The sequence below is a fragment of the Mauremys reevesii genome, linkage group 9, assembly GCF_016161935.1.
Source record: "Mauremys reevesii isolate NIE-2019 linkage group 9, ASM1616193v1, whole genome shotgun sequence".
NCBI lineage: Eukaryota > Metazoa > Chordata > Testudines > Geoemydidae > Mauremys > Mauremys reevesii.
This window is the reverse complement of record NC_052631.1, coordinates 102,060,519-102,080,367: the sequence shown is the minus strand read 5'-3', so window position 1 is coordinate 102,080,367 and position 19,849 is coordinate 102,060,519. Positions and strand designations below refer to the sequence as shown.

The 19,849-nt window shown below is 45.3% G+C and overlaps 1 protein-coding gene across 5 annotated transcripts in view; it reads left to right on the top strand.

Annotated features, from left to right (window-relative positions):
• Window positions 1–19,849, top strand: part of HTR2C (5-hydroxytryptamine receptor 2C) — a 653,091-nt gene that overhangs the window by 172,914 nt on the left and 460,328 nt on the right. For 3 of the 5 annotated variants that reach the window (XM_039488612.1, XM_039488614.1, XM_039488615.1), the window contains one exon: window positions 5,988–6,124. In XM_039488612.1, coding sequence (XP_039344546.1) covers window positions 6,041–6,124 — 84 coding nt within the window. In that variant the 5' untranslated portion in view covers window positions 5,988–6,040. The remainder of the gene's footprint in view (window positions 1–5,987; window positions 6,125–19,849) is intronic. The other 2 variants (XM_039488617.1, XM_039488616.1) reach the window with 1 other exon arrangement.

The following is a 19,849-nucleotide window of genomic DNA, read 5'->3' as shown; positions in this document are numbered from 1 at the left end:
TCCACAACAAAGTTCGCATAAGCTTTTATGTTTTAAGTTATTGTAAAGGACATTTCCTGGGCTCCTGTTCCTGCCTGCTGCATGGCGGTTGATGTATTGCACTGACAAGGTGCCATCTATCTTGCAGCATCTTGCTGCAGTACATCTTCAGAGAGGCTGCCAGATGCCACAGTGGCCCTGCAAGGGTGGCCTCCTCACCTCGATTGTCCTTTGAAAGGAGATTAGTGCGTCTGGAGGAGGAGTAGGACAGAAGATGCAAGGAGTCTAGGAAGCCCCTAGTTGTAAACACTTCCCTTCCGGTATAAGGTGATGCTGCCCAGAAGTGACTCCGCTGTCAGGACCAGCTCTATGGGCATTTTGTGAAGAAGCGATGTCGCTGGTGTTTGGGGGAGTGCGAGGCTGGGCAGGGTTGGTTTTGAGTGAACCAAACCAGTGAAGCTCCCCTGCTATCTGTGACCCTATGCCACCAGGTCCCTGCAGCTGGGCTCTTCAGGGAGGGGGCCCAGCTGCCCGGTACCTCTGGAGAGCTCCCCCATAGGCAGAACATTTTGTATATCAAAGGCATTGTAGTGTTTCCTTCCCAATAAGCACTGTGGGGTATGAAATCTGGGAGCCTGCAGGATATTGGGCTCCATCCACTCCCACTTCCAGCGAGTGCGGTAGCAGGGAGAGCTGGGCTTCTCACCGACTATCACACGATCGTCACATTCATCCCTACTCCAGAGACACGTAACAGATTGAGGAGTTTCTACCTTTAACTGAAACATGTGGGACTTCAGTGGAAATATGCTCCCCCCGCCTTGCGGTGAGGTACTGTGGAGGTTCTGAACAGAGATGCCGATGCAGACTTTTCAAATCCCTTACAGCCGAGGCCTAGCGTCTGCCATCGCGAAAGGGCCAACAAATGCGAACCGAGTGAGTAGGGGCTGGGGGTGCACGAACTCCCCTGAGTTCTCGGTGTGGCAGTGGTCCTGGCTGAGTGCCCTGGTCCACATGGGAAGAAACGTGGGTGGTTTAATGGAATGAGAAGAGTTGTGTTTGGGGAGGTCTCAGATGAGCACGGAGCAGCTGCACGGTTGTGCCAAGTTCTCACGCCGGCTTTCAGGGGAGGGTTCCGGCCCTTCTCTCTCACACTGGCCCCTCCTGCGCTTTGCGTGGGGCAAAGGGAATTGGGCCGTTAGTGTTGTAACACTCGATATTGTTTTTAAACATTAATGCTTAGCACTGATGCAGCTCTTTGTATTTCAAAGTGCTTCCCCGTGAAGAGCCGACGTTCTCCTAGCCCCGTTATGTCTACAGACCCCAAAGCACCATAGTCACAGACCATATGCAGTTGTGACAGTTTATATTGGGAACGAACTCACTGTGATTAAACACTGTTGCTATCACAGCATGGGAAAATGTCCCCTTTTCCGTTCCGGAGAGTGCTTGTCCCAAGCAATGTTTCTGCACTATCCCGGGGTTATGCTGTCCCCCCTATTGCTGATCTGTTCCCTTTCTGAAAACAGAACTGGGATGCTTATTTCCATGTCCCTTTTCCAAATTCCTATTCATTTTGTTCTGTTAGACACGGCACATTATCGGCACGTCTTCAGAACGATAGGGTAAAGGCTGGTTAGCAGCTTCCTCCAAAGTGAGTCTAACGATGGCTCCAGGGATTCTCGGAAGATGCAGCAGAAGGAATAATGCCATTGGCACCCAACACCAGCTCAAGGCCAGAGTCTGAGCCTGCCACTTGGGCAGTTCCATATGCAGTACGGTCACTGAGTGCCCTGAAAGCATCCAAATGGGTGAAGGGGAGTTTGAGCCGAGCTGGCTGCTGTCCAGACACCCTCTGGTCATGCTTTCTACTAAGGGTAACGTTGAACTGTTAATAAATGATGTTTTCACAAATCACTTGTTAGACTGTTGCAGTCTAAACTGCTTAAATCATCTGCCACACCTAGGGTCATTCTCAGAGCCATCTATAGCATGTTACCCGTGTGTGTGATGTGCTCAGACTCTCTGTGTGTACCATGTATTATTAACATGCCATGTGTAATACCCCAATACTATGGAGTGTCATGTCTGAGGATACACAGCGTCCTTCACTTAGTATGTAAAAGCTGGCGAGCTTGTCAGAGTGATGTACGTAGTTTATTTAAATGTACTGCACTCTTGACAGCAGCCATTAGTGTGTCTTTGCATGGTCCTTGGTAGCAATTGTCTTCCCCGTTCCTAGGACGATGTTTAACTTTTATTGATTTCTGCTCACTAATATTCATTATAATAAAATGTTTGTGTACTATATGTTTACTATGTTGTTCCTAATGTAACATATATCCACATAGCCAGGTGTCTATTGCGCACCTGAAAGGTGAAGTCCATGCTGGGGATGGGGGTAACTCTCTAGCAGAGAGCTTTGCTGCCCCCGGATAATTCTTACCCAGACATTTCTGGCCAGTTTGCAGACCAGAGGACTGTGCCTTGGTGCTCACTTTGGATTTGCCTGACAATGCAGTTGTAACAGTAGCCAGGCTAGAAATCACAGGCATTATTACTGTTAGTGGAGAAGGGTGTGAACTGATCACTTGCTGGGATGAGGAAGGAAATTCTCCCCAAAGGCGTGAGGTTAGTTGGTAGCTGCATCACAGGAGCTTTCACCATGCGGTGTATGGGCCATTGTTGATTTATATGGACCCAAGCAAGGGTAGGCAATAGGCATAGTCCTCTGCTTTGAGCAGAAGCACGTGGAGCTCCCTTGCTCTCCGGCTCAGGATGAAGGGTCAGGGTTTGTGTTTCTCTGAGGAGGCCGGGGTGTCGGTGCCCTGCTCTTCAGATGAATGGGGGGCTTGATTACACGCTCTTCTCTTTGACCTTGCAAATCAGAGTAACCTGTTTTCCCAGCAGTGGGTTCAGTGGCCAGCAGTGCTTTGCCCCTTGCCATCTCATTTTCACTATTGGTAACCTTGTGCTTGTGTGTGTGAGACTTTATCCCTGTGCAGGATCAAGCCCTTTATATGAATTACCTTCTAGTGCTGAAAAACATTTATCCTGTGAATTAGGTGTAGTGCGGCAGAATGGGTCGTGGGAAAAACCATCATCCAGGTGTCGTCCAGCTGCATGGATTGGGATGGGGCTTTTAGAGTAATCAATTTCCAGGGGAAGGCATTAAAAATCCTGTTATAATCAACCAGATTTTGTGTTTCATGTTCAGCTATCACGCTATTAACACTAGAGCACTGCAGCCTGGCACAAGATTTTTTTTATTAATGGAAGTGAACTTTTCTGCTTGGTCATTCAGTGATGTTTATGGAGCAAACACATTTTTTAGGTAGCTGATGAACACAAAGCCGTGGTTGTCCAGTTATCCTCTGTCCTGCCTGCTTGCGTATACCTGCATGATGCAAAGGCAGTTTCTTTGTGATTTGTGGTTCATGTTAAATCATTCCAGCAACACTCTCCAGTCCTCTTTCCGGAGAAGAAATTAACCTGTTTCCTTAACAAGGAAATAAAAATGAGCAAGAAATCCTAGAACAGCTGCATTGCAGACACATCTCTATTCCAGAGAGTAAAAATGGTCAAAAACAGCTCAGCGAACCAGCCAAGTTGGGAGTAAACACAGCTTCTGAGTATCAGGCTAGGTGGGGAGAGAGCTGCGGGCCAGCGAAGAAAAAATCACTCTCTCAGATTAAGCCTTTGATGGGCTCTTCTGGACACAGCGCAAATGGTAGCCATATGGCTTCCCCCCACCCACCCATAGAAAGGCAGTGCAGGGTCCACCCCCACCCCTCCTTTCTGGGCAAACCGGCTAGGGCTGGCCAGAAAACAAGAATTCCATTTAGCAAAAAATTTTAAGGTTTCAACATTTTTCATTCTGCATCTGAATGAATCTGAGCACTTTCAAAATTACAGCTGCCCTGCCCCAGAACAGCCGACATCCCGCTAGTTAGGGCAGTCGTCTGGGATGTGGGAGACCCAGGTTTAAGTCTGCCTGGCTCAAAGCAGGGACATTAACCTGGGTCTCCAACATGCCAGGCGAGTGCCCAACCCCTGGACTAGAGTCAGTCCGTCTTCCTCCTGCTGGAGCCCTTCAGCTTTGCATCAATAATTAAATAGTCACTAGACGCTGAAAGCTTGTGCTGTTGTATCGGTGTAGCAGTGAGGCCAAGTAAGATATAATCTATGTCATCTCCCTTATACAGCCAATGAAATTGTTGCAGGCAAATCAGCTATAGCGTAAGGGTGGTAACTGGTTGAATTACCTCTGGGATCCCAATGGTCTAGGCTGGAGGATGGAAAAGATCCCAGAGAACAGGAAAAGGGCAAACTAGCACCTAGTTATACAAAGGGGAATAAGGACAACCCAGGGAATTATAGACTAGGTAGCTTCATTTAGGTAGCCAGCAAGATAATTGAGCAAACAGTCAGTTTGTAAGCACCTGGAAGAAGATAAGGTGATAAGTAACAGTCAGCATGGATTTGTCAAGAACAAATCATATCAAACCAACCTAATATCTGTCTTTGATCTGTCTTTGATAGGGTGACAAAACTTGTGGATAGAGGGAAGCAGTAGATGTGATATATCTCAAATTTAGTAAGGCTTTTGATACTGTCTCTCATGAACTTCTCAAACAAACTAGGTAAGTATAGCCTAGACCCTGCAAACCATAGTCAGAGAGCGGTTATCAATGATTCACAGTCAAGCTGGAAGGGCATATCGAGTGGGGTCCTGCGGGGATCAGTTCTGGGTCTGGTTCTATTCAATATCTTCATAAATTATCTGGATAATGGCATAGAGAGTACACTTAAATGTTGTGGACAATATCAAGGTGAGAGGGTTACAGCTGGTTTGGAGGACAGGATTAGAAGTTAAAATGATCTTGACAAATTCAATAAGGCAAATGCAAAGTACTCTGCTTAGGAAGGAACAATCAGTTGCACACATACAAAATGGGAAATGACTGCCTAGGAAGGAGCACTGCGGAAAGGGGTCTGGTGGATCTCAACTAAATCTGAATCAACAGCGTAACACTGTTGCAAACAACCCAAACATCATTCTGGGATGTGTTAGCAGGAGTGTTGTAAACAAGACACGAGAATTATCTCACTCTTCTCAGCACTGATTAGGCCTCAGCTGGAGTATTGTGTCCAGTTCTGGGCACCACACTTGGGGAAAGATGTGGATAAATTGGAGAAAGTCCAGAGGAGAACAATCAAAATGATTAAAGGCCTAGAAAACATGGCTGATGAAAGATTGAAAAAATTGGGTTTTTTTAGTCTGGGAACTGAAGAGAAGAGAAGACTGATAAGGGGACATAAGTCTTCAAGTAATAAAAGATTGTTATAAAAAGTAGAGTGATAAATTGTTCTTAACAACTGAGGGTAGGACAAGAAGCATTGGGCTTAAATAGCAGCAAGGGAGGTTTAGGTTGGACATTTGGAAAAATTTCCTATTTTTGTGAGATAGACAAAAGCCCAGTCTTTTTGAGGATCTTGTTAAATTCTTGGCTTCAGTGGCATCCTGTGGCAATGAGTTCCACAGTTTGTTTATGCATTGTGTGGAAAAAGTGTTTCCTTCTATCAGCTTTGAATTTCCCACATTTTAGTTTCATTGCACATCCCCTTATTCTTGTGTTATGAGATGGGCAGAACAGAAGCTCCTGATTAGGGTGACCCGATTTTATAGGGACAGTCCCGATTTTTGGGTCTTTTCCTTATATAGGCACCTGTTACTCCCCATCCCCTGTCCTGATTTTTCACATTTGCTGTCTGGTCACCCTACTCCTGATCTAAACACAGTTTGAAATTGGCCCAGGTGATTTGAGAACCACCAAAGTAGGGAAAACCACTACAGAAAACCAGACTGGTGTGACGGGTCCACACACAGACTAATTGTTCCTCCATCAGTTTTTCTGGAGTGTGGTTTGAGAGTTTTCTTTTGTTCATTCTGTAGCAATTCAAATATTGACCAGACTCTCTGATTTTCTAATTATTTTAATTAACAGAAGCCGAAACTGTTGCTGACAGCTAGAGTTATGGAAACATCTTCCAACATCCGATGTCTGATTCTCCTCTCCCCGACCCAGGTATGAATCGGGAGCAACTCCTCTTGAGTCCGTGGAGTCACACCGGTGTAAAATTGGTAAGAGAGGAGAACTGGGGGTGATTATTGCTTGTTTTTTGCTTTTCTTGGTTTGTCTTCCACTCTGCTTGAGTAAACAGAGACAAATTCTCTGTGCTCTCCAGCAGCAGAAGCTGCAGGCCTCTCTCCACTAGGTTTCCCTGCTGTTCTTTGAAATGCTTACCCCTTGCTCAGCTGTCAGTCTAGCATGAAAAAGTAACAAAAAATAAGATGACACAGGAGGGCAAAATGCAGATGCTGTTATGTTGCTGTGTGATCCCCGGAGTCAAAACCTTTACAGAGGAAGCATTTTAAAAATATCCCATTTAAAAAAAAATGTGCCCATGGTTCCTCTTCTTTCTGTGAGTTTAATTGGCTAAATAATCACAATCCACACAAACCTCCACCTTTCTTTCTCTCTGTCATCTCTGTGCGCAGGGACACAAAGATCGCAAAGAATCACAATAGCAAAGTAAACAAATATGATAAATTGACTGTGCAAATGGATGAATCCCTGCATCATTTTAACCTTCTAATGTGCATAAATGATGTTGATAACAATTAATTATTTCTGGAATGTCAAAAATGTATTAGTGCCTCTTAAAATTTTCCAGACTCTCTTATATTTAGGACAGTTCAGAAATTATATCCAAGTTCAGGTAAATACTTTTATGTTTGTATAGTACTTTGAAAGACCTATATTAACAATGTTATGGATGGTAAAAAGCTGAAACTGAAACAGCTGAAGTTATCAAATTAATGAATACATTAAATGTATTCAATCATATGTGAAATCTGAACTGGCACATTCTTCTAGAAATGGGTTTATTAGGTGATGCAGTCTTGCTAAAGGTGTCCTTCCGTGAATCATGTTCTTTTCACATTTACATCTTGGTAATATTTCTCCTTAGTTTATTTTAAGGTAATAAATGTAAGGATTTATTAAACATCCAAACATACTCCAGTTTCTGTACAAGGTATTTTATCATAGAATATCAGGGTTGGACATAATACTGGATGATATTTTAATTGGTGAACTGTCCGGGTGCCTGGTGCGTGCATGGCTAACAACACAGGCAGGCGCATCATAATGAAACTTGTGAACGATGTCTGCAGGTAATGACGGTGCTGATACCAGTCACTGGTCCGCAGGCCCCGAAGCCGTTCCCGGAACCCTTCGAGGATGGAGCCTGCCACCCGGGCTCGACAGACTTGGGCTAATGGGGCTCATGCCAGCGCTGTATCCGTAGCTCTGAGGTTGGGGTTCAGCTCTCAAGTCCATCCCCCTGTCTAGGTATCAGAGCCCAAACTCCAGCCCGAGCGCAAGCCCCGCTGGCCTGAGGCTGTTGGCCTGGATTGGGAGGCTCTGTCCCAGCCATGGGCTCCAGAGCACTGTGTGGCCACAACCTTACCGTGCTAGTGTGCCCCACTGAGCGCTCAGCTAGCAACCAGCCACGGGCAGAGCCAAGGACCAGCGTGAAGGAGGTGGCGCAGTGTTTCAGACCCACAGTTCTCACAGTGCCCAGTCCCCCTGCCATTGGAGGCCAGGATCAGGCTCACAACGTCTGCAAAGAAACGAACAGGATGAGGAACTTATTTTGTGGGGATAGCTGGAAAATCAAATGTCCCCAGGGAGGAGAATGCGCTGGACTGAATGCTTACAACGGTTAGTGGGAATGAGCTATGCAGTGAGGACGAGAGAGACAGTCCTGGAGAGGAATCTTATTTTGGGACACATCTTAAAATAGTGATACACAATATTTTATTTTATCAGAATAGTTTTCCAAATCATTTGCATATTGAGATCTGGGTTTTGGAAATCAAAAAAATGTCAAAAATGATTGTGATCAAAATTTTGATTAAAAGTATCACAGAGAATGAATGTTGATAACATCAGCAATTATTGTTCACAATTTCATTTCCATGTGTAGGCAATATTTAGACATTTCCCCACACACCCATTTGTGCAGGAATTTGAACTGGCTATATTTGGTGTAGCCTTTTGAAAGCCCTTTTAAAAGATGTCCTGGGTCTTGGCTTCTCGTTGGCTCTTCCACCCCATATTTCTGTGCCCATCTCTTCTCCTGTTTGTCTTGTCTGTCTAAGTGCTTCACTAGTTCCATTTACTCACGCTCCTCTAATGCCCATATCTTTATTTCATTCCCTGTCTAATTAACCCATATGTGCTTCCACGCTAATTATGGCCAGATTCTGATTCTCTTACTCACAAAGTAGTACCTTACTCTGGAAGGGTACAGCTCCTTGAGAAAAATATTACTCAGATTCTGATACCCTTAGTTTCTCTCTCTCTTTTTTTTCTTTATAGATGAGGCAGGGGGCAACACCTCTTGCTTCAAACACAGTTGCATCGTTTGTTTTCTGTTGTAAATTCACGATGCCTCATCACTTTCACCCTGCTGATTAAATTGACTAGCTGCTGTTACTAAGTGACCAGACCTGCAGTTTTCTGTAATACTGCAGCAATGTCGGCAGTTTCTCACCTTAAGCTCAAGTACAGACTATTAAGATAAAAATCACCTTTCAAAAGGGTTGCCCTCTGTGTCAAGCCTCATATCACCATTTCCTTGTACAACAGAGAGAGTAAAACCTATCCAAGTGAATTGATGGTTTTGGAAAATTTTTACTTTATATCTTTTAAAAATCGAGGGTTTTTCAAACCTTTCACACCTTTCTCTAGCTGTGCAGAAACCATATCGTGTCTCTGACACGTTTCCCACAGTCTGGCCTCGCGCTGTGGCCACAGGGAGGATGTTCCCAGCCCTGCAGGTGTGGAGGGTTTGGAAAGGTTTTCTTTTTGACCTTCTCTCTTTGCTTTGAATTTGGTTCCACGTTTGAGTTTTTTGAGAGCTTGTAGACTCAAATCTCTGATACAACTTAGTAGAATGAGGAATACTAAGGGCTGGTCTGCAGTGGAGGTGTACATCAGCATCGCTCTGTCTCTCAGGTCTGTGAAAAATGGACACCCCTTGGAGATGTCACTGAGCTGAGCTGTGTAGACAATGCTTTGGGAGGGGGATAATTACAGCGTTGGGACAGCCCCTCCTGTCACTACAGTGGGCGTCTGCTGAAGCGCCACAGTGGCGCCGCTGCAGCTCTTTAAGTGTAGCGTACCTGAAGCGCACTACGCTGTACAGCCAGAGCTGCATTCTAAATACAGTGAGGAGGTCTGGAGAACAGTGAGTGCAATCAGCATGTTCGGGGCTGTATTCAGAGGGGGGAGGACCATCTTGTGGTTGAAGCCCTGGACTGAGACTCAGGAGATCGTGATTTAATTCCTAGCTCTGCCACAGATTGCCAGGGCAACCTTGGGCAAGTTGCTTAATCTCTGTGCCTCAGTATCTTACCTGTAACATGGGGATGATATTATTTCCTTTGGCTCACCTCTTGCCTGTTTCAAGGAAAGCTCTGCGAGATGGGTGGCTGCTTACTCTGCATGTACAGCACAGTGGGGCCATGATCTCCCTTAGGGTACCTAAGCATTACCATAAAGAACAGAAAGACGTGGCTTGAACCACAAGGAGCTCGTTATGTTCTTCAGACACTGCTCCAAATGATACAATACAATGCGGAGAATGACACCTAACAAACAGCACTTCCCCACTGGAACGAGTTACCAGGGGCTGGGGGGATTCTCGGTCACTGGATGTTTTTCTAAGAGGTCTGCACTAGTCCCAGCAGGAATTGCCTCGGGAAGTGCCCTGGCCTGTGGTGTGCTGGAGGTCAGACTAGGAGTGTGCATGGGGCGTTTGAGATTGACTGGGAGAAGATGATGGGAGGGCTGCTCTTCGCCCATGGAGTGGCAAGAACGGGCAAACTTCAGAGTCACCCCTGTTTGTGGTGCTGGTTCTCCTCCGGGCTGCCGTGGAGCACCGTAACTTTAGTGCCTAGGCCTGGATCCTCCCCCTAGGTTTGTCCAGCATGGGGTGGTCAGTAGTGTCTGGATTAACATCCGCCTGCATGGCACCCTCCTGAGCTGAGCACGGGGTGAATCTCGACGTGGGTGTGGAGCAGAGCACTCAGGAGTCATTGTGTGGGGTGAGCATCACCACTGCGCGGCTCCGTTCAGAGGGAGGGAGAGCTGCAGCTGTCCCTGGGGCACAGAGCCTTTGTTAAAGGAGTGCTCTACACGCTCAGTATGCGCATACACAGAAAGTAAACTGAAAGGACTGTCATTACGGGGAAGCACGGAGAAGCTAGGAAATACCAGAAATAAGCCTGCCTGTGCAACCTTAATTTGGCCGCCTTGTGCATACGCATGATGATACAGACTTGAATTGCATGGTCGTATGCTATTTTCCCCACACAACCCTGTCTCATTTGGTGCTCACTTTATGAGCAGCTACTCAATGTTTTGTTTACTCCTTGTTCAGTGTGTAACCCTGGGCCTTTTTTACCGCACACTAGTCAACCCCTGCTGTAAAGACAGAAGGATTAATTTCCTCATGGGTTTTTCTGGGGCACCCATCAATGTAGTACCTGAGTGCTTCACAAACACCCTCTTTTTACAGATAGGGAACTGAGACTGAGATTAAGGTCAAAAGTATCCACTAATTTGGGTGCCCTCAGGATGCCTGGGATGTGTTTTTTCAGAGCACTTTCTATGTTCAAACCTCAATTCCAGTTGATTTCAGTTGCACCTGTGAGTGCTCAGCACTTTTGCAAATTAGAACTCAGGGTATCAAACTTGTGCACTGCAGATGCCTTCCCCTGACTGTTCTGCTATTGGCTCCAAGAGTCTCCATGTGTTCAGCCTTGGCCTCAGTCTAGAAGATCTTGTGTTACCTGCTGCATCGTCCTTTTCAAAAGCATTTCCTGATAGAAGGTGCACTGAGTGGTGATGTGGAGCTGTCTTTCTGCCTGTCTTGCTTTTCCTGTATTGTGAGTGGCTGGTCATCCTGCCAAGCATATGCTGAGCATGAACTGAATTTTTATGGTGGTCAATTTGCCTGGCAAAGAGGAGTGACATCAGGATGGGGCAAAATGAAAGGGGAGAAAACAGGATAAGGAAATGTGTCTTCTACCCTCTCATTATGTCACCCCCTGCCATTCGTTGCAAATGGAAACATCTGCATTAAGGCTTGATTTTGACACTGAGTGGGAAGCCAGAGCTATATGCATTACTTGTGCGTTCTTTCTAGTTTTATAAGGTTCAAAACGTATGGAAAAGTAACACTAAAAATCCTCATGAGCTATCCGCTGCAATTGATTAATTGCCCTAAGATTTCCTATCAGTTTACTCCAGTTTCAGGAGCTCACTATGGTTATTATTCAAATAAAGAACATTCAAATAAACAAGTTATGCATGAAAATGGAAGGAAGACTGTATAATTGATGCAGAACAAAGCTAATCTCTCTTCCTCCGAGCCCTTGTTCGAATAGCAAACAGTACTTTTATAGCATCTGAATAAAATACAGTAACAGTCTGCCTGGAATGGTTTTTATCAGAGGGATGCCAGAGATATGTATAGAAAGTCCTTGAAACCACACACACGCCATCTTGCTTCTGCAAGAACAGCCTGATTTCTAGAACTCCATGAATCTCTCTAATGGCTTTGGACATTCAGAGTGAGTGTGATCTGAAAACAGATCGCAAGCCATCCCTGCTCCCAAGAACACTAATTGCATCAGCAGCGATGTCTTTGTATTTTAAAGGGATGTCTAAATACTCACTTTTCTGATGTCTTAGAAGTGCTTTTTCTACCAGCATAGTTCCCTATAGTCAGTGTGAGAGTAACTCCTGCAGAAGGCCCTTTAAAAAGTATCATGTGAACATCTAACAAGGACTGGAAGAGCCTGAAGGCTTCTGAACAAGCAGATCCTGAGTAACAATAGCTGACTGGCTCTTTTAAACTGAAACTAAACTGAACTGTTCAGAGCATAAATAACTTTCCTCGTCAGCCTTTGTACCTTCTCCTACTTGCACAGTGTCATTAACGTCTCCAAACCTCCTGTTTCCTGTTTCCTCTGTTCTTCCTCTCATGTCTGAATGAAACCCTGCTGGACACTGACATTTGTTTGTTTTAACAGACAAGGGAAAGGGAGCAAAGGGAGGCCGTTGTAATACCCTGAGCCTTTTAAAGCTGCTACTTTATTTGTACTCATGCTCCTGATAATAATCAGCGTGCTTTCTAGTGACACACCAGCTTTCTATCCCAGGCTCTAGAAGTACATTAATAATCTAACCCGCACAACTCCCCTATGAAAGAGCTAAGATGAGCTGTACCCATTCTGCACATGGGCAAACTTAGCTACACACAGGGCGTGGCCAGATTCACTTATGGAGCACTTGCAGCTCCCTTTGAGTTCAATGGAAGCAGTGAATTCTCACCAACACTGAAAATCAGGCCCAAGGTCAGAGGGTGTGTGGCACAGAAGACTTTGCTGCCTCAAGTTCTGACGTGCAGTAACTTGCTCCCACTGCTGGATGATATGAGTAAGTATGAACACAGGAGAATCCCCGCTCCTGAAGCTGTGCCAATATCCTTCCTTCCTTTTCACCTCCAAAGGGCACCATCAATTTGAAATTGTCATTCTTTTAAAGAACTAAAAGTCGTTACCCCACCCTCCCTCCGTCCCTGAACTCACCTGCCAGGAGAAACAGTGGCCTGGTCTACGCTACGCGTTTAAACCGAATTTAGCAGCGTTATACCGATTTAACCCTGCACCCGTCCACACAATGAGGCCCTTTATATCGATATAAAGGGCTCTTTAAACCAGTTTCTGTACTCCTCCCCGATGAGAGGAGTAGCGCTGAAATCGGTATTGCCATGTTGGATTAGGGTTAGTGTGGCTGCAAATCGACGGTATTGGCCTCCGGGAGCTATCCCACAGTGCACCATTGTGACCACTCTGGACAGCAATCTGAACTCGGATGCACTGGCCAGGTAGACAGGAAAAGCCCCGTGAACTTTTGAATTTCATTTCTTGTTTGCCCAGCGTGGAGCTCTGATCAGCACAGGCGGCGATGCAGTCCCAAATCCAAAAAGAGCTCCAGCATGGACCGTACGGGAGATACTGGATCTGATCGCTGTATGGGGAGACAAATCTGTTCTATCAGAGCTCCGTTCCAGAAGACGAAATGACAAAGCATTTGAAAAAATCTCCAGGCTATGATAGACAGAGGCCACAGCAGGGACTCAGCACAGTGCTATGTGAGAAGCGTAACGGAAAGCCAAAGAATCAATGGGAGGGAGGGAGGGGGGACTGAGGACTCCAGCTATCCCACAGTCCCCGCAGTCTCCGAAAAGCATTTGCATTCTTGGCTGGGCTCCCAGTGCCTGAAGGGTGTATGTTGTCAATTTACACCCTTCCCCCCACCCCGAAAGAAAAGGGAAAAAATCGTTTCTCACCTTTTTTCAATGTCACCCTATGTCTACTGCATGCTGCTGGTAGACGGGGTGCTGGAGCGCTAAACAGCAGCATCCTCTCCCCTCCCCTCCCTGGTGGCAGACGGTACAGTGCAGAAGGACTGGTATCCGTCCTCGTCATCAGCCCGTGAGTGCTCCTGGCTGGCCTCGGTGAGGTCAGCCGGGGGCACCTGGGTAAAAATAGGAATGACTCCTGGTCATTCCCAGCAGATGGTACAGAATGGCTGGTAACCATCCTCATCATAGCAACTGGGGGCTGAGCTCTGTCAGCCCCCCCCGTCATGTCTAAAGAAAACATTATGTACTGCCTGGACTATCATAGCAGCTGGAGGCTTCCTCCCCCTCATTTTATCTCACTAAAAAGTCAGTGTTTCTTATTCCTGCATTCTTTATTACTTCATCACACAAATGGGGGGACACTGCCACGGTAGCCCAGGAGGGTTGGGGGAGGAGGGAAGCAACGGGTGGGGTGTTGCAGGGGCACCCCCTAGAATGGCATGCAGCTCATAATTTCTGCGGGATCTCTGGGGCTCTGACACGGAGCGGCTGTGCTCGCTAGTTCTCTAGTACATTTGCCCCATATTCTAGGCTGGACTGACTCTAGTTTTAGACAAAACATAGGAAGGGAATGACCCAGGGAGTCATTCCCATTTTTGCCTATGTGCCCCCGGACGACCTCAGCGAGGCCAGCCAGGAGCACCCATGATAGCAGCAGACGGTACAGAACGACTGATAACCGTCATCTCATCGCCAATTTACAATGGCAGACGGTGCAATATGACTGGTAACCGTCTCTGCTATCTTGCAAAGGCAAATGAATGCTGCTGTGTAGCACTGCAGTACTGCGTCTGTCAGCAGCATCCAGTACACACATGGTGACAGTGACAAAAGGCAAAACAGGCTCTATGGTTGCTGTGCTATGGCGTCTGCCAGGGCAATCCCGGGAAAAAGGGCGCAAAATGATTGTCTGCCATTGCTTTCCCGGAGGAAGGATTGAGTGACGACATTTACCCAGAATCACCTGTGACACTGTTTTTGCATTGGGATCTCAACCCAGAATTCCAATGGGCAGGGGAGACTGTGGGAACTATGGGATAGCTACGGAATAGCTACCCACAGTGCAACGCTCCGGAAATCGACACTAGCCTCAGTACATGGATGCACACCACCGAATTAATGTGCTTAGTGTGGCCGTGTGCACTCGACTTTATACAATCTGTTTTACAAAACCGGTTTATGTAAAATCGGAATAATCCTGTAGTGTAGACATACCCAGTGAAACTGACTTTACACACAATACTATCATATGCACAAGTGAACTGCAAAAACATTGTTTTTTTCAAATCTCTTCCCTTCTAAGTGGTCTTGGGTGTCACTTGCTACAATTGTAGATATATAGTTTTCACATTATTACACTGATTTGTGTTTCTATTTCTTGCTTTGCTTGTCACCACTGCAGCACTGTACTTTCTAACAGTCTCTCAGGATCCTGTGGCTTAAATTCTGCACTCCTTTTTAGGTCCTTGCTCAATCAGAAATCCCCTGGACTTCCCCTTCCCTAAGGACCTGGGTCTGTATTTGTGATCAAACCAAATGTTACCATGCTGAAATGTGTTATTTTTCTTATCTGTGTAAGATGAATAAATAAGACTTCACTAAAAAGCCACATTGGGAAGAAAATCACTCCATTTAGAATAAGTACAGTGGGGAGCCAATGTAATGTAATGCAGTATTTTTACGCAGAGCTCTTCCAGGCCTCTGCTTGACAGAAAAATATTGAAACACTTGCATTTTCCTTAGACTCAGATCTTCATTACTATTGGTAAAACAATTTTCCTATTGTCCTTCTGTCCAGCTAGAAGAGAGTGTATTCTCTGACTCAGCTGTGGTTAGTGGAAAAAGGACGGTAAAGAAAGGGATCTTTTCCTTTCCTTTCCTGTAATGTACCCTGTGTTTACAGATACTTAAAGCTAAGTGAGAGGTCACTGTGTCTGCAACAAATATATGGGGAAGATTTCAATGCTGAGAAACTATTTAAAATGTGGATATGTCAATGGAAAAATGTTCTCTGAGATGCTGAAGTCATTTTATAGCTGTGCTCTGATTTATAGCACTTGTATTTTGGGCTTTCAAAAGTAATCAGTTTTAAAGACACATTTGATCTACTTTTCTTATTGCATTTCAAAAGGTCACTATACTCAGAATGAATAGAATTTAAACTCCAGAATACTTTATGGCATTACATCAATAGAACCTCCAAAGTTCATTGGATTTATATTGATCCCATTTTTTATGCTGATTGCATTTAGTGCATTAGACATTTACATTAAAAAAATCACTTTTTAATTAGCTTTCCGCTTCCAATGTGACATCACGAAGATAGTTGTTTTCTGACACTTCTGTAACTGCCATTGTATTTTCTCTTATTGTGACCTCTTGTGGAAAGAGAGAGTTAAATCTAGGTGCTGAATCTTTCAGAATACAAGATAGTCTTGAATATGTTTGCTTGAGTAATTCTCATCCTTTATATACAGTGGGTTATATACAGTAGGCTAAACTCCCACTGAAGGACTTCGGTAGCAGTTCGGCAATAGTGCATATGTTGCACTTCTCAGTCACCTGTACAGCTGCACATTGTAAAGGTGAAAAACAAAAGTATTTGGATTATATTTTACCCATTGAAAGCTCCATGAAAACTGCATCTGATTGAGCTGTTACCATCTGTAACTACTGCATGGTAAGAATTCGGAGTTTGGGTGGCAAACTAGTAATGACTAATAATTACCATTGACTTTTCATCCCCTCCCATACCCCCATGCAGAACATTCATTCAGTTTAGAACCAGAGAACACGCAACCCCAACAAGGTGTATTAATCTCTATCTTCAGGCTGCATCTCTTAAAAACATGCTCAAGTAAACAATTTCAATGGCTGACAGATCTCATTACTAGACACAAGAAGCATCAGCAGTGCCAAAAGGCTTTGCATGTTTTTATCTCTGCGCTGAGGTATTAGTGGCTGAGATAAGGCCATGCCGCATAGGACACCAGTTGCCTGTCCTCCTTTGGCATAACCGCTTCCTTCTCATGATGGTCTCTTTGATGGGAAGGTGATGTGAGTGGGGAATTCTGATGCATCATTTGTAGATCCTTCTATTCAACTCCCTAGATGAGGAGATGCAGAGACCAGCTCTGCTGTGCCCCAGCTTTGACCTTGAGTTCCACCAAAGCTGTCAATTCCTTTCCAGTCCTAAGCCTTCGGACCACTTGCATTTCAACCCCTGGGAAGTGCCCCAGGCCATAGTTTCTATCTACACCAGGGGTCGGCAACCTTTCGGCAGTGCTGTGCCGAGTCTTCATGTATACACTCTAATTTAAGGCTTTGCGTGCCAGTAATACATTTTAACGTTTTTTAGAAGGTCTCTCTATAAGTCTATAATATATAACCAAACTACTGTTATATGTAAAGTAAACAAGGTTTTCAAAATGTTTCATAAGCTTTATTTAAAATTAAATTAAAATGCAGATCTTATTAGTTTAGTGTGATCCTTGCCCTTGCTTTTCCTAGCTGAGTTTTCCAATGTCTGGTGGCACCTATTTAGATACTTTAAGCTGCCCACAGGCTTCTGAGTTATAAGTTGATAACCGGCTGACAGGAGGTCAGCGGCTGGAACCCCTGATCCGCAGCTGAGGTGAGTGGAGCTGGTGGCTGGTAGGGCTGAGCAGGGCCGGAGGCCTGGACCCTGTCTGGCATGGGGCCTGCGCTGGAACTCCAATGGGAAGCAAGGTGAGTGGGGCTGAGGGTACCCTGGCTGGCAAGGGGCCAGCAGCCAGAACCCCAGAGCAGCGGTGGGCTGACCGCCAGAGCTCTGGGCTTTCCATCACCGGATCCTGCCAGCTGGGGTCTCAGCCTGCTGCCAGCCTGGGGTTCCTTCCCCCAGGTCAGCAGCGGGTATTGAGTGGGGCTGCGGCAGGGGGGACCCCGGCTGGCAAGTGGCCAGCAGCGGGAACCCCAGAGCGGTGGTGGGCTGAGCAGCTCAGCCCACCCTGCGTGCCATGAAAAATCGGCTCCCGTGCCACCTTTGGCACGCGTGATGTAGGTTGCCGACCCCTGATCTACACCATTCCAGGCTGCACAGGAGGCCTGGTGACTTTATGATGATCTTTGGCAGCCTCATTTCTTTCTACTGAAATAAAAATGTCACCTATACAAGGCCCAGCTTGCTCCCCGCGGCATTAAAAGGGCTCTGGTGTCCTTCAGGTGGGTGGAAGAATCCCATTGTGGGCAGGTAGCTCATTGATGCATCTCTGTTCCTATTTTGGGGCTCATTCTGCCAGGGACATGGCTTATTGGATGGAGAAACACCACACTGATCAGAGGAAGCCTGTAAGGCAGCTGCCCGATTGTCAGGACGTTCTCTTTCTTAGCATTGCAAAACTGAGCTGCTGTTTCCTTTGGATACAGAGTTAAAAAAAAAAAAGAATAATTTGATCTTAATGGTTCAGGATGAAGATGTCTGTTGTTAAAAATAATATAAAATAATATTATTATTCCTTCTGGGATGTAGTAATTCTTGTAGTTCATAGTTAATTGAATAGACTTTATAGTGCCTTCTTCATCACAGGCTAGTTCTAGTTTCAGGGGTTTCTCTAATTCCTTGTGTGCCTTAAAACAAGTTCTGAAAACGGAGATTCTGCAAAGTGTATCTTTGGCTTCTGTGCACTGAATGTCTCGCTTAAACCACTTCAGTAAATTTTAGGCATAAGAAAGCATGGCATCTTCACTAGTTTACCCAAGTGTTGCTATTTTAGCACATTTATATCTGCTCACATTTTTCTGCAGGTTTAGAGCGCTCTAGTACTTCTGATTGCTCGTTTTTGCCCTTGTGGGATTTCCAGTGTTTAATTGCAATACTGCTGTTAATCAGCATTTAGCAGTGCACGTTCTAGACTGTCAGTGCTGAAGAGCTGAGCAATAGGTTGCCAACTCCTGAATTCTAATCAGAACCATTAGATTATTAATACAAACAAGAACACTGCTTGACAGCCTGCTGCATTTCTCTTTTCTCTACAGCAAATAGGAACTGATCGGAGAAAGGAACTAACTACTTTGAAACAACAGGGATTGTCAGAGTCTACCCTCACTTGAAACTGGGGGGTTTCAAGGTGAGGACCCGCATATCTTCCCCCACCCCAAAATCCTAGGGTAGGTCTCCCTTTTGCTGCCACCACCTCGGTCAATTACGTGGGCCGGGACACCCCTGTTTTCCCCCTGTCTCCCTCCAAAGACACTCCCTGGGGAACACAGATCAACTCACAGAGGAGGAACCTTCCCCCCTCCCTCTCTCCTAGCCACTGGAAAGAGATACACCGACTCAACACAAAGAGGGACTTACCTCCCCCTCCCCTTCCCTAGTCCTGGAAAGAGATACCTGATTCAAACTGCTTGAATCAAACCCAGGAGGAACTCTCTCTTCCCCCTCCCTTCTCTGCCCGGAGATAAGCCGTCTCACCACCGAGAGAGTGTCTCTTAGCTCCCTCCCCCTGTATCCACAGTAGAAGGGATTTAATCAAATCTTTATAGAAGAATTTATTAAAAGAAAAACAAGAAAATACAGAATCTCTATGAGCCCAAGCTGGACACTCATAGGGTATAACCTTGCTAAGTTCTGGAGAGAATCCTCTCTCGTTCTCAGTACAACAATACAAGCAGAATTAAGAATAATCAATAACAAACACACAGAATTGCAAACATAGGATTATTAGTTTGAGACACAGCGTATCTTTCTAATACTCACTATCTTGGCTAGAAGAAATTAGTTCAGAAAGGTGGAACTTGTAGAGACTTGATTAAATCGTCTGGACTCTTGCAACTCCAAACGGCTAAGAACAACACACACAGAAACAGAGGGAAAAAGTTCCCTCCTAGGAGTTTCAAATTCTCTTCCCTGATTGGTCCTCAGGTCAGGTGCCTACCAGGTACTATGTTTTAACCCTTTACTAACTATTCATGACAGGGATATTCTTTTTAGATCTGATTTCTTGAAGATGCAATACAAACTATTTTATCAGGGAACCTGGCAGCTGGCTTTGTTTTTGTTGTTCATGATCTCCACTACATTGTCTCCTAAGACATGGCAATAAAGGTTTCTGATAAATCTTCTTTGCCCAAGAGGAGGAAAGCATTTTACCATTTGGACATTTTCAGATATAAACAAAGCCATCTGTTCTATTTAAAGCATGGCGGCATTTAATTCCTCATTGTGAGGAAAGGCGTGTGGCTGCCAGAGATGGAGTTCTTTACAGAGAGGTATAAAATATAATTGCAACCAAATTTTTGCAGTAATTTTTCTTCTTTG